The sequence below is a fragment of the Lemur catta genome, chromosome 14, assembly GCF_020740605.2.
Source record: "Lemur catta isolate mLemCat1 chromosome 14, mLemCat1.pri, whole genome shotgun sequence".
Lineage (NCBI taxonomy): Eukaryota > Metazoa > Chordata > Mammalia > Primates > Lemuridae > Lemur > Lemur catta.
This window is the reverse complement of record NC_059141.1, coordinates 22,501,794-22,516,953: the sequence shown is the minus strand read 5'-3', so window position 1 is coordinate 22,516,953 and position 15,160 is coordinate 22,501,794. Positions and strand designations below refer to the sequence as shown.

Sequence of the window (15,160 nt, the reverse complement as noted above, 5' to 3'; positions counted from 1 at the left end):
GTGCTAGCTATCTAGGGCCAATGCCTACAGGTGCTACCAAAAACCTTAACTTTGGGCAGAACTCCACTAATCAGTCCCTCACATATCAAAGTGGCCAAGGGAAAAATCCTGTAAGCTCAGAATCCAACTCTCCTCTAAGTGTCTGAGGATGTCACTCCACAGGCCTAGGACCCTTTAACCTGCACACTTTAAAACACAAGATGTTGATGGCCAGGCATGGTGGCTCACACCTGTAATCCTAGCACTCTGGGAGGCCAAGGCAGGTGGATCATTTGCGCTCAGGAGTTCAAGACCAGCCTGAGCAAGAGCGAGACCCTGTCTCTACTAAAAATAGAAGGAAACTGGCTGGAAAACTAAAAATATATAGAAAAAATTAGCCGGGCCTGGTGGCACATGCCTGTAATCCTAGCTACTCAGGAGGCTGAGGCAGGAGGATCAGTTGAGCCCAGGAGTGTGAGGTTGCTGTGAGCTAGGCTGACACCACAGCACTCTAGCCCGGGCAATAGAGTGAGACTCTGTCTCAAAAAAACAAAACAAAATAAAAAAACACAAGAGGTTGAAAGCAGGGACCCAAAGAGATATCTGTACACCCATGTTTACAGCAGCATTACTCAAAAATAGCCAAAAAGTGGAAGAAACCCAAGTGTCCATCAAAATGAGTAAATAAAATGTGGTGCAAACATACAGTGGAATATTATCCAGCCTTAAAAAGGAAGGACATTCTGACACATGCTACAACATGGATGAACCTTGAAGACAAGATTCTACATGAAATAAGCCAGTCACAAAAGGACAAACACTGTATGATTTCACTTATATGAGGTACCCAGAATAGTCAAATTCATTGACACAGTGGTTGCCAGGGGGAAGGGAATAAGAAGAGAGGATAGAATGAAGAGTTAGTGTTTAATGGGTACAGTGTTTCAGTGTGGTAAGATGAAAAATGTCCTGGAAATAGAAGGTAGTGATGTTTGTACAACAATGTGAATGTACTTAATGCCACTGAACTGTATGCTTAAAAATAGTTACAGTGGTAAATTTTATTTTATGTATATTTTACCCTAATTTAAAAAAAAAAGAGGTCAATGTTTTTTTTTCCACCGACACTACCATGAGCCCAACAAATACTACAACTCAACTTCCTGTAACCTCTGCATAACTAACATTCACACCATAGTACACCATAATGAGTACAAGGACAAACATACAAAAATGCTTCCTCATTGATAGAGAAAAGGAAAGGAGCCAAATATATTCAATCAACAGAAAGCCCATGGACTCTTGGGTAGGAATGCAAGAGTCCACGCATCTTGGGCAGGCCTCAAGGTAACACTGTAGTGGTCTTCAAAATAATTATCAAAGTTCACAATCAAAGCTAACAATGCACTGAGTACTAACAATATCCCATGAAATCCATCAGGATCCTTGGGTTTGACTCCTAATCCTTGCTGTCTCATCTACTGAATGAGGATCCAGCTACCTGGCTCCAAATACTCATACCCTGCACTGAGTGAAAAATAGAGAAATTACTGCAGTAAAACACTTGAGGTATTATATTACACGTTCAATATATTTAAGTCACATGGAAGTGGATGCTCCATACACATTCGTTTCTTCATTGCAAAGTCTTTTCTACCAGGCTCCTTGAAAATTTAGTTTCTGGGCTCTTTTTCAGGAACTCTTGAAACTGGCTGCAACTGCTACCTCTTTTGACTCTGCACTGGAGGCAACTATCAGTCTCATACTTAGCTTTGGCCCATGTTGCCTTCCTTGGGAATCTTGTGCATCATACTTGATGAAATAGTATGATAGTAGTGTTTAGAAGTTCTGACTTTCCCACATGCAGATGCAGGTCAAACAAGTTCTGGGAAGCTGAGCTAGGACTGGGTACCTTGATGGCTCCCTGTCTCACATGAATTCCCAGAAGCGGAGGCAGCCAAACTAATTTTGAAATAGGAATTCAGTAACATCCACTTGAGAATCCTGCCACCTTAAACAGGCCCCCTTACTCCACAAGGCACCTTGTTTGCAGAGCTGTTCCTAGCATTAATGTACCCTACATAATGAGGACTTTCCCAGATTTTTTTCTATCCTGCTTTGAATTCAGAGGGAGAGAAAGAAGGTAGCAGCAAATCATGTTGCCATGTAGGAGGAGAATGAATAATGGATATGGGAACTTCTCCAGGACTAAAAACCTGTCCCCCACATTGAGGTAAGCCAGGTGCAGAGAAGAACAAGCCAACCACAGGAAGACACAATTAAGTGGTAGCTCAGACGCCTGCCTCAGAAGCAGAGGGGAGGCTTAATTACAAAACCAAGTGAATGACATTTAAATAAGATTAAAAACAGGAAGGAGACAGAGAGCCTCCAGCAGAGCATAAATAAATATCTCCAAAGAATCAGGTCAGAGAGAGCTGTCTGTTTAAGCAGCTATGAGATAGAACGCAAAGACAAGACTTACCCAGACCCTATTTTATGGCCTGGCATGGAGCTAGGATTAGGTGCCACAGAACCCAAATCAAAACCTACTCATTAGGGGAGATGGATAATTTCACAGTGACTGACAGAAGAAAAATATTAGCATCTCACTTGCTTAGGAGAGAAGTCAAGGAACTCAAAGAACAGGCTAGAAATAGCACTAGAGTAACAAGCTAATGCCACCAAAACCCCGGAGGCACTATAAACTCCAGCCAATTCCAGCATCTCTGGACAAAATCACCAATTACCCAGGGACATTGCCAGCAATCAGCAGGCTCACTGTCAATCAGCAGAGTGGTATAGGAAAGACTTAGAAGCCAACACCTGCCAGTAGAATAATTTAAAAATACACTAGTTGGCTTTTCAGAATACAGACATCTGTCTGGCTACAAACCTAAGCACCTCACTGACACAGAGGCCAATGAATCAAACAAGAAAATGAAATTGCTTTGGTTGTATGCTATCCAGGCTCTCCAGGTGAACAGAGCACACAAGTCAGTATGTCAACAGCCTACGCTGCCTAAAGGTTCTACACTCCTCTAAATCAGCCAGAAAATAGAACAAATCCTTTCTTTAAATGAAAGTCAGGTTCCCTCCTTACCATTTTCCTTGCTGTTGATGTGTATCTGCTAAAAGGGAAAATAAGGTTCTCAACCATCTCGCATTCTCCATTTACCTGGGGACGATGCAAACCTCACAATTATGACTCACCTTCTTCTTTATCATGAAAATGAGCTTATATATCAAAGTTCCCAGATCCCAGACTTTGGGAAATGTAGGGATCCCTGTGCAGCTGCCTCTAACTAAGCACACTCAGGAGCCACTGCCTTCTTTTAGGGCCCTATACTACCTGCTTTTTTTTTTACAATATTGACCAACTGAATAATAGCCAAAATCATCTTTTAAGAAATCCACCACATCTCAGTGGAGCCATTTGATGTAGAACCAAGAACTTCACTTTATGCCAAAATGGGAGAGGACCAATAACAGACCTCTTCTGCTCATTTGAGATCCAGGGAGGGATGATACCTTGTCAAACCACTCACTATATCCCTTAAGAACTAGTATAGGCAGAGGCCGGGCGCGGTGGCTCACACTTGTAATCTTAGCACTCTAGGAGGCCGAGCCGGGCGGATCTTTTGAGCTCAGGAGTTCAAGACCAGCCTGAGCAAGAGCGAGACCCCGTCTCTACTAAACATAGAAAGAAATTATATGGACAGCTAAAAATATATATAGAAAAATTAGCTGGGCATGGTGGTGCATGCCTGTAGTCCCAGCTACTCGGGAGGCTGAGGCAGGAGGATTGCCTGAGCCCAGGAGTCTGAGGTTGCTGTGAGCAAGGTTGACGCCACGGCACTCTAGCTCAGGCAACACAGTGAGACTCTGTCTCAAAAAAAAAAAAAAAAAAGAACTAGTATAGGCAGAGTAATAAAAGCACAGCTACTCCTTCCCCTGTCCCTTTTATTTGACAAGATGCTGATGGGCCTATGAGAGCTGAAATTTCTCTGGATAGGAAGTGACTTCGTGTACAGAGAAAAGAACAAAAAGCAATTTCTTGCTCTTTTAGGGGCTTTTACGTGGGAATCTTTTTCTCCCTCTAACAGGCTAAACCTGTTAGAGATTCTTATCTTTTGCTTCTGCCAAGTTTCTGAGGGGATGAGAGAAAGATTCAAAATAGTATAAATTTTGGATTTAGCCAAATGTAGTGATTTGAAGGAAAAAAAGCTTCCTGGCATTCTTTTTTAGTCCTTGGGCTTTCTATACTGCTGTACAGAATCTTTCACAACTAAATTACAGAACCAGATAGGTACCTTCTAATGCCCCTCTATTAGAAAATTCTAACTCTGAGAGGAATTGATTGCCTATAGAGGAAAGAAAGCTCTATCTTTTGCACATGGAAGCTACAGCAGTCTTAATTAGTTACATCAAGCCTAGACTATATCTTGTGACATATTTACCTAAGTCAGAGAAAATTTAGGGGAATGAGGAGAATAATTTAAAAAGCAATTTTAAACACAAGATAGCAATAGCAGCTGCCAAAATTCCCCTTCCCATCTACTCTAGTTTTTACCGCTATGTTCTTTCCCACCAGGCTACCCTCTTCAAAACTAAAAGAAATAATATTGTAGAGTTATATAAGATGTCACCATTGGGGGAAGCTGGGTAAAGAGTACATGAAACTCTATGTATTATTTTTGCAACTTCCTGTAAGTCTATAATGACATCAAAATTAAAAGTTTAAAAAACTAAACTAAAAGAAGCAATTAAAAGTTCAAAAGATAGTTTCTCAAAACCAAGAGGGGCTGCCAAACTACCAAAGCTATATCTATGCAAGAACTACCAGATAAATGCATGGCTCAAGTCAACCTTTCTCTTGAAAAATTCAGTCCTTTATGATAACACCTACAATATAATAAGCTTCCAACAAAAGGCTATCAATTCCCAGTCTCAAGATGTACCTAACCAAGAATTCAGAGGCTTCTGCCAGTGATGGGAGAGCCAGCTGGATCCAGAACACTGTGATACTCTCTAGGTTTTCCATTTTTCCCAATAGATATCTAAAAGGTCAAGCCACGTACAATTTCTCTCTTTTTACAAAGCTGCGAATGCTTTGGATGCTATTTAGCACAGTGAAACTGAACAGATTGTTCTGGGGGCTTTGGGGGCCTTTCTTCCTGCAGGGAGGCAAATGTTGCCTAGTGATCTGCATCTGAGCATAGGAGTCAGGAACTCTAAGTTCTAATCATGACTCTGTTTAGTGTCTGATTCCATGATCCTTAGCAAATCACTTAACCCTTCCATATCTCCACTCCCTTCCCCAAAAAATGGAGATAAAAATGACTTATCACTTGGGGAAGTGGCAGAGTGAAAGGGTAAGAAGAACTGTGATCCATAGATAAATGTCAAGTATAAAATGCCAGTATAAATCTGCCTTTAAATCAACCTATGTTTTCAGACTGTGGAAAGTCACGCTATTTACATGCAGGCTGCGTCTCATATGCCCGTTCTTCCTGCAATGGAAGAAAAATAAGCTGACTCCATGAAACTCTGTTCAAGTGTTTCCCTCTCCAACAACTACTACATGCTCCTCTCTGAACATTCTGCTCATTTTTCGGTTAATGGCTTAGAAACCATCAAAGTTTCCATTTTTACTTGGTTAAAGGTAATCCATGCATCTGTGGGTAAGGAAGAAAGAGACAAAGAAGAGAGAAATTACCCACTAATCCCTTTCACATCAACTCAAATAAAACTAATTTAGATGGCTGGCCCTTATCAAAGATGATGAAGTCACCTGAACAGAAACATTAACCACAAACACCCTACTGGGTTCTATGATTATTATTATTATTATTATTATTATTATAAGGCTGAAACACAACATTATGCTACTTTAGGAGAATGTTGATTCATCATTAATTGAAATTCTACATATTCATTCATCCATTTATTAATTCATTCAAATGTTTTCTGAATCCCTATTAAAAAGCCAAGTAGTCCGCTGGGAATACAACAATGACTAAAATACAGGTCCTTACTGTTTTCCATAGAAGAGGAAATATAACAAAAAAAGTAAAAAGAATAAAAAAATAAAGAAAAAAAGAAAAAATAAAAAAAAATAAAATAAAATACAGGCCCTGCCCTCTAGGAACTTTTTTAGAGGAAAGATGGATATTTAAGCTAATCATTGTACAAATATATACAAACATAGCAAAACAATGTGATATGCTAAAATAGAGAAACACCTAAAAAAAATAAAACACCGTGAGCAAAATGGTCTATTGCCTGAAGAAGTTCAGAGGGAGGCCGGGAGTGCTGGCTGACGCCTGTAATCCTAGCACTCTGGGAGGCCAAGGCGGGAGGATCGCTCGAGGTCAGGAGTTCGAGACAAGCCTGAGCAAGAAGCGAGAACCCGTCTCTACTAAAAAAAAATAGAAAGCAATTAGCCAGACAACTAAAAATATATAGAAAAAATTAGCCAGGCATGGTGGCGCATGCCTGTAGTCCCAGCTACTCAGGAGGCTGAGGCAGAAGGATCGCTTGAGCCCAGGAGTTTGAGGTTGCTGTGAGCTAGGCTGACGCCATGGCACTCTAGCCCTGGCAACAGAGTGAGACTCTGTCTCAAAGAAAAAAAAAAGAAGTTCACAGGGCATTGTAGGCATGCAGTATGACCAATAAATAAGGAAAAAATATTTAACTAGATACTAAAATGTTCTGTGAGAAAAGAATTAATTGGGAGGCTGTAGAACATAAAATTAAAACAGGAATTTTCACATGGGATCACAGATGGACTTCAGAGGGTCCAGAAACTCCCTGAAATTATATATGTGCAAGTGGACATTTTTCTGGACACAAAGATTACCATAGCTTTCATTTTATTCTTAAAGGTAAAGAACTGTTTCACTTGGATCTTAGCCCAAAACCCAGTTTTCTATCTTAATCAGAGGAGACTTTTAAGACCTACCTTTTTACTGAGGCTAGGAGATCTGGGTACCTATGGGTCAAAGAATAGATTTCAACCTTTCTATAACTTGGTGAAAAATAGCGACTGCTGAAAAGAGAGCAATGCAGAGAGGTAGGACTTCTTTTCCATATTCTAGTTAAAGTTAGCCTAAATATATTTCCCCACATACTCAGATACCATGGTGACAGGCATCATATAAATAGATAGTAGAAACAGGGAGTAGGTCAGGGCTTGTATCGGTAAAACCAACAGTAAGAAAAGCATATCAGGCAAGCTTGAACCCCCATCTGACACAACTGGCTCCTCTTCATCCATAAGACCATGCCTGGAATTCATTATGGGAATTTGGGGACCTCTGGCTACCTCCCCAATAACAAAGAGCTATTATAATCAATAAACATAAGAATAAAAATCAGCACTGAAGTACAGTGATACTAAACGCCCACATTGCAAACAACAAAAGGCATTTGGACCCTAGCCGATTGCTTCCTAGATACCCAAGAGCATCTGTGTGTCTGAGCTAACAGCACATGTATTACTAGTCTTACTCATAAATAAAATTCAATTACAATTTGCAGCACATGGCTTGCTTCAGCAGTACATACACAATTTGCAGCACATGTATGGGCAAGGATATATATACTTGAGTATATTTGCCATGATGAGTTTCACACACCTCCCTCAAATCCATAAGTCTAGAAGGAAAAGAAAGAGTGAAAACATGGGCATTCCAACATATGAGGAGTAGCGCCAGCCAAGGAGTGGGTGTATCCACCACAGCCACACTTGTATTCAGTGAATGCAATATTATACATTATTATGGGCTCTGACTGCATCGGATGTAGCGTTGTATTTTGCAGCTTTCCTTGACACCTGCTGCTGTACATCTCACTGTACACTCCATGTATGAACACATGCAGCCAAGGTTCCAGGAGGGCTCACCCAGTCTATATAGTTAAAGGAGCTAACCTCACTTGGCAGAGAATTCCAGTACAAAAGTCTCTGCCTTAGGAATAAGCAGCACTCCAGGCCTCACCAATGACATTCATATGCACCCCTCAATCCATCAAGGGCCTTAGAATGCAAACCAATCAGTTCTGAGGTAGCACATAATTACAAACAGAGCTGAACATGACAGAAAGTTCCTGAAGCATAAAGTCAACTGACCAACACAGGATAAAGAATGATCTCCTTCTTCACAATTTCCTAGCCAGAATGGCAAAATGCTGAGAGTTGGAAAAGATAAATATAAAACACATTTTTTTAAATCTCTCTAAAAGATAATTGCCTGTTTAAGCAAAAATGATGGCAATGCATTTTGGGGTTTATGACATATGTAAAAATAAAATGTGTGGCAACAGTAACAAAAGGACAGGAAAGAGAGACAGGACCCTTTTCACAATGTTAAAAGGGTCAATTCATCAAGAGGACAGGGATACAATACCGACGTAGGAAAGTAACGGGAAGCCCTGGGCCTCAGAAGACAGACTGGGATGAACGTGGAAGGCACTGCGGAAAAGGCAATGGAACAGGACAAAGAGGAAGAGGACAACAGATAATGAGAATGGGAGAAAAACCAAAAAGATTACAGGGGCCAGAGACAGGATAGCTAGGACTGAAAGGAAAGAAAACAGAATGAAAGAGAAAATAAAACCAGAAGAGAATCAGAAGAAACAGGCAGGAACAACTACTACCACCAATTGATTAGTACTATGAAGTGTAACTTTGTCCAAGTTATAGATATAAACCATTTGTACTCATTGTAAGTTCTATAACTGTATCCACACGCAGAGATTTGCATCATTTTTGTGTTTTCTTTTTAATCCTAGGCATTTAGGGCCTAACAATCATATAACTATCCATAAGAAACAATAGTAGCACTTGATATTAAAAAGAATTGTTGCTACCTAAGAAATTCTACTAATATTATTCATTTCAATCTCTTTTGATCTCTCTTTAACTCTTCTGACAGTCCTTCAATCTCAAACTCTCATACAATCATACTCCTCTCCTAAAATACCAAAATGCCACTATTGCCACTTAGTGTTATTCTCCTCTTCCCCCTTCACCATCACAGGCAGCAAATGCAAAGAACTTGCTAATCCATTAATTAAAGATCTCTACTTCCCATTATGGAGGACTAAATTTAGAAAGCCAAACTGGGTTGGGTGGAAACCATATGTCATAACAAATGAGATGAATTCCATGGAAGGAGGCTGGGTTACTGACCTGTTTCTTATAAAGCTTCTGACACTAACACACCCTACTCTGCTGAAAATACAGAGAAGCTCTTCCATGAGTGGGCAACCATTCATCATTATAATCATCTGGAGAAGACCTTATTGCACCATCAGGTCTCCAAAACCACAGGACCTATCAGCAAGGGACTGCCTCGGGAAACATGTCTCCTCTGCTTTCCTGAAACCTCAAATTTAGTCACACAAAAGAAAGGAGTGGCAAGCCAGCATTAATTGCACCCTTAGAGAAGAGCCACGTCCCGCCTGCAGAGAAGGCAGCGACTTTACTGGGCTACCAAAATGGATACAAAGACAAAAGTAAAAACTGTAATTTGCTGTTTTGTCTCTGGCATAGGGGGAGTGGTACAATCGACACTGTCTATAAACAGTAATAATGCCAGATGTAACACAGAGAACAGGATTCCCCCCATCTCACCACCCTACCCCCTCTCCCTATGATACTCCTCCTGATATTACTCATTTTGAGGGAACACACAGAAGCCTCCCTATAGTCCATATGCTGCTACCAAATGGAACCGAGTGAGAATCCTTGTACTGACTCCTCCTGCCTCACTCTAACTCAAAGGAAAAATCACTGGAACTCAAGAAATATTCAATTGTTTCTACCAGCTGACAATAAATACAAGGAGGAGAAGGAAGAGGCCAAAAAGTATAGAACAGATACGTGACATGCCCAAGTCTGGATTAGAAAAAGGCTAAAATGTCAAAACAAATTACAAAAAGTATAAATGAAAATAGAGGCATCCTAAACAAACTAAAATGTTTTTAAAAAATCCATCTTGAGCCCAAGTCTAGGGGCTCATAAAAGGTATAAGAAAAGAGGATGAATTCAGGAGAGAAAGTTACCTGACCAAAGTTCCCGCCAGGTGTAATGCAGGCGTACTCGACACTTTTTCTGGTAGCAAAGCAGTTTGTGTACTACCTGAATGCAGCGTCTGTAACAAAGAGAAAAGATGAGGTAAACCTGAGAATATACTGCAACTCACCAGATACCCTTTCTTTAGTGAGCTAGCTTTGCTAAGGCCACTAAAGACACCAGGTATGAATGTGTATACATATAAAAAACAGAACTTCTACATTCAGCCTTCTAATAGATAAATCAATCTCCCCCCCCACACACACACACACATACAGCTTAGGCTACCCATTGCCCTTATCAATGGGAAAAGGGAGCCATAACTACTTATAGATAAATAATCGAATAGGCACCTCTGATACCTTTCCCTTGAATATCTTTCCAGGGAGGAAGGATAAACCAGTGGGCCAGAATTAGACTACTCTGTTCAAAGCGGAAGATATAGGATGCAAAAACACAAAATTAAAGACCTTACATCTCTATATCTATTTAAATTTATTTTTTATTTAAATTAAATTTTAAGTAAAATTTAAATTTAATTTATAATTAACTTAAATTCTATTTGCATCAAAAATTAAACTTCAGTTCCTCAGCTGCACTAGTCCTATATTAAATGCTCAATAGCCACATGTAGCTAATGGCTACCATACTGGACAGCAAAAATATATAGAACTTTTCTATCACAAAAATTTCTACTGGACAGGATTATTCTAGATCATCGGAATACTCAGTTGTTCACATCTCAACAGTTCCAGACCAGCCTAAGCAAGATAGTGAGACCCTGTCTCTACAAAAAATAAAAAATAAAATTAGCTAGCCTACTCAGCAGGCTGATGCAGGAGGACCACTTGAGCAAGCTATAATGACACCACTGCACTCTAGTCCAGAAAACAATGTGAGACCCTGTCTCCAAAAAAAAAAAAGTGTGAACAACCCAAATGTCTATCAACTGATGAATGAATAATGATGTGGTATATCCACATAATAAAAGATTAATCAGCCATAAAAAGGAATGAACTAATACATGCCATAATATGGATGAATTCTGAAAACATTATGCTAAATAAAAGCCAGTCACAAAAGGCCACATACGATTTCATTTATTTAAAATGTCCAAATAGACAAATATATAGAAATAAAAAGTAGATTAGTGGTTATCTAGGCCTGGAAAAGAGAGGAGAGAGGGAGATATGGAGAGTAATTGTTAATGGGTACAGGATTTTTTTATGAGAAGTCAAAAATGTTCCACAATTAGATTGTGGTGCTGGTTATACAATCCTGTCGATATACTAAAAAAAAAAAACAAAACTGAATTATATACTTTAAAACTGTTAAAAAAAACTTTGTGGCCTAGGTTTTCCAAATTGTCAGGAAATGCAAGTTATAGTTCTCACAGCAATGTTAATTTAATACATTCTATAGCTAGGTATGCTTGGATTCCTGATTAAACCATTCAAGGTCCACTTTATTTATTTTTTTTTGTTTTGTTTTGTTTTTTTTTGAGACAGAGTCTCACTCTGTTGCCCGGGCTAGAGTGAGTGCCGTGGCATCAGCCTAGCTCATAGCAACCTCAAACTCCTGGGCTTAAGCGATCCTACTGCCTCAGCCTCCCGAGTAGCTGGGACTACAGGCATGCGCCACCATGCCTGGCTAATTTTTTCTATATATATTTTTAGTTGTCCAGATAATTATTTCTATTTTTAGTAGAGACGGGGTCTCGCTCAGGCTGGTCTCGAACTCCTGACCTCGAGCGATCCACCTGCCTCGGCCTCCCAGAGGGCTAGGATTACAGGCGTGAGCCACTGCGCCCGGCCGAAGGTCCACTTTAATAGTCAATATTATATAGATAAACTGTTACGCCTCATTTAAGAGTACTAGCTTTTACATTTTCTGTTTTCACTTTAAATTCACAAATCCAATGTTCATTTACTAGGATCTCAGCCCTTGGAACCCCCAATGTTTAGAGGTCTCTAAATGGCCCAAAATGCAATGTCTTAATAAACTTCAAGTTCTAAGTCTCACTTTGTCATATCCTCACTGCTCTAAAAGTACTTAAATTAGGATAGTTAAGGGAGGGCTTGGTCAGCCAGAGGCCCAGGGCTTAGACTATACCCCTCTGAAGTTCCAGGCTCATCACACAAACCAAAAGGTTCAGAAGAAACTGTCAGACCTATCTTTTTCATTCATTCATTCAACAAATATTAACTGTATGCCAATTAAACACTAGCACTTGTCGTCTTATAATTAAGTTGTAAAGTTCCTAAAAAACTGGACCCAAGTAACCTGCTAGTTTCAGGCAAATGAAAAAGGCTCTTCCTTTGAAACCATTCTGACATGAAAGAATGAGGCAGAAAAGGCAAAGATAGAAGAGACAAAATAAACAAAGCAAAAGGACATAGTAAAATAGTAAAAAGTGGCTCTTCTCCATCTTAATTTATGTAATTTTTCTAATATACCCCAATTGGAATTCAGCTGAATGGTAGCTTAAAGTAGAGGATACTTCTAGAGGTGGGGTTGAGACTCTCTCAGGTTCTTTTTTTTTTTTTTTTTTTTTTGAGACAGAGTCTCACTCTGTTGCCCGGACTAGAGTGCTGTGGCATCAGCCTAGCTCACAGCAACATCAAACTCCTGGGCTCAAGCGATCCTTCTGCCTCAGCCTCCTGAGTAGCTAGGACTACAGGCATGCGCCACCATGCCCAGCTAATTTTTTCTATACATTTTTAGTTGTCCAGCTAATTTCTCTCTATTTTTAGTAGCGACGGGGTCTCGCTCTTGCTCAGGCTGGTCTCAAACTCCCGAGCTCAAACGAAACTCCTGCCTCGGCCTCTCAGAGTGCTAGGATTACAGCCGTGAGCCACCATGCCCAGCCCTCTCTCAGGTTCTATTGCTTTAATCTGAGACTAAGAGTATCCTGAGACTCTATTAACTTCAGCAGACACCATATTAATCTGTGGGGTGTTAATCTGACAGTTCACAGAATCAAGCTAAAATTGGGGTAGTTAATTTCTTGAGCCTCTTAGAAGAGGAAGAAAGAAGAAAATAGAAAGAACACTAGTAACCTCCCTCTATGGAGTGAGAGCCAAAGACATCAGGCAGGCAGCAGTCCCCAACCTTTTTAGCACCAGGGACCAGTTTCATGGAAGACAATTTTTTCCACAGATGGGGCTGGGGGCTGGGGAGTAGGTGTGGGGGGTTGGGAGGCAGAGCTCAAGCAGTGATGTGAGCAATGGGGAGAGGCTGTAAATTCGCTTGCTAGCCAGCCACTCACCTCCTGCTGTGTGCTCCCCACCCGCCTACCCCATTCCTAAGTTTCATGGAAGACAATTTTTTCCACTGATGGGGCCAGGAGTATGGGGAGGTGGCTGAGCTCCACCTGGTCCCTAACCAGCCACGGACAGGGAATTGGGGACTGCAGAGGTAGAGGAATTAAAGTCCCTGACAATATACCAAAAAAGACACAAATGAGTTAAACTAAATTTATAAATTAAAGTCCTAAAATTACTCCTCTCTGGAAGTTTTCAGAAAGCCCCCAATAATAGGCCTGTACCGCTACTTTGTTAGCTTATTCTACTTGCTCTATTATTCACATCTTTCTCTGTTATTAGTCCCTGTAGCTCTAAGTAGTCTTGCAGGAGCCTCTCAGACAGGATTTAATGAGAGGACTATGTAAACAGATCTCTCTTAATAGATGTGAGTATCTTCACCACTGATATTAAAAATATTTTATAAACCATACAGAAATATAAAGTAATATATAAATCAATACATTAAATTTTTTAAAATAATTCCCTTTTATTCTCTAAATAAATTAATCTTGTGATACTATAAAATATATATTTGGTCTTCAACCCCTTTTCTTGGCATACAACTCCAAAAATCCTTAGAATCTCCAAAGTATTGTTTTTTGTATGTTGGGTTGACTGATGGCCAGCAGCCTCCAGATAGCTTCAGGATGGTGGCTGTCACCAAAAAGACCAAGGCATGATTAGAGGATTGGGCTTTCAGCCCCACCCTATTCCCCCAGACACCAAACTCCAGGGAGGGCAAAGCGGCTGAAGGTTAAGTTGATCACCAATAACCAATGGTTTAATCAATCACACCTATGTAATGAAGCCTTCATAAAAACTCAAAATGACAGGGTTCAGAGTGCTTCTGGATAGTCAAATACATGAAGGCTTACAGGAAGGTGAACAAGAACTCATTCACATGTTGGGAGGATGGTTCACCCCAAGTCCAATGGAGACAGAAGCTCCTGGGCTCCAGACCCTTTCACACCTTGCCCTAGGTATCTCTTCTACTGTATCCTTTAAAATATCCTTTGTAATAAACTGGTAAATGTGTTTCATAGAGTTCTGTGAGCTGCTCTAGCAAATTAATCGAACTCTATCTCCAGGTAGATAGTGTTAGAACTGAATTAGAGGATATCCAGCTGGTGTCCGCTGCAGAATTGCTTGCTTGTTTGGTGTGTGTGGAGAAAAATCCCCCCACATTTGGTCCCAGAATTCTTCTGTGTTGAGTGTTGTTGTTGAGTGAGATAACAGAAAAGACACTTTGTGCTTTTTTACACTCACAAATTTGTACCAAAACTGCTTACTTAGTGATATAAATTGCAGTATAAATCATCTTTATAGTTTCCAAATCATCTGCTGATTTTTAGAAATTGTGATGTGATCTTTTGTTTGATACATTTATCACTAGCTAGATGATGCCCTTGTTTGAGCTATGATTTGCCTTAGCAATCTACAAACTCATCTATCAACTTCCCCATGAGCTTGATAGTCATTAGGTCCCTGGTGCTAACAGCTTTGTCACAGACAGCAAAGATGGCTAGATGCTGCCCACACATGACCACCCATGCACAGTATATTCCTGGGTGCCAGCACCTCTCACATGGCCTGGATCTGGGCTGTCTTGGCTCCTGCTAACAATGCCATCCCACCAATACTGAGCCACTCTGGAGCAGCAGTGAGATGCTACCTATATCCCCAACCCCTGCTGCCACCACTCTTTGGTACCTGCAGAGGCTATCCACATTCACTTTGCTCCTAGGTCCTGTCTTCACAGTCACCCAAAAGGTGACCTCATTAGCCTTGTGGTTTCAAGAAC

At 40.4% G+C, this 15,160-nt stretch overlaps 1 protein-coding gene across 6 annotated transcripts in view; it reads right to left on the bottom strand.

Annotated features, from left to right (window-relative positions):
• The window catches only part of ARMH3 (armadillo like helical domain containing 3), a 151,554-nt gene that overhangs the window by 81,672 nt on the left and 54,722 nt on the right, over window positions 1–15,160 (bottom strand). For all 6 annotated transcript variants that reach the window (XR_006739258.1, XM_045568546.1, XM_045568549.1 and 3 more), the window contains one exon: window positions 10,045–10,133. Coding sequence is in view for 5 of the 6 variants with exons in the window: in XM_045568546.1 (XP_045424502.1) it covers window positions 10,045–10,133 (89 nt within the window). In the remaining variant the exon portion in view is untranslated. The remainder of the gene's footprint in view (window positions 1–10,044; window positions 10,134–15,160) is intronic.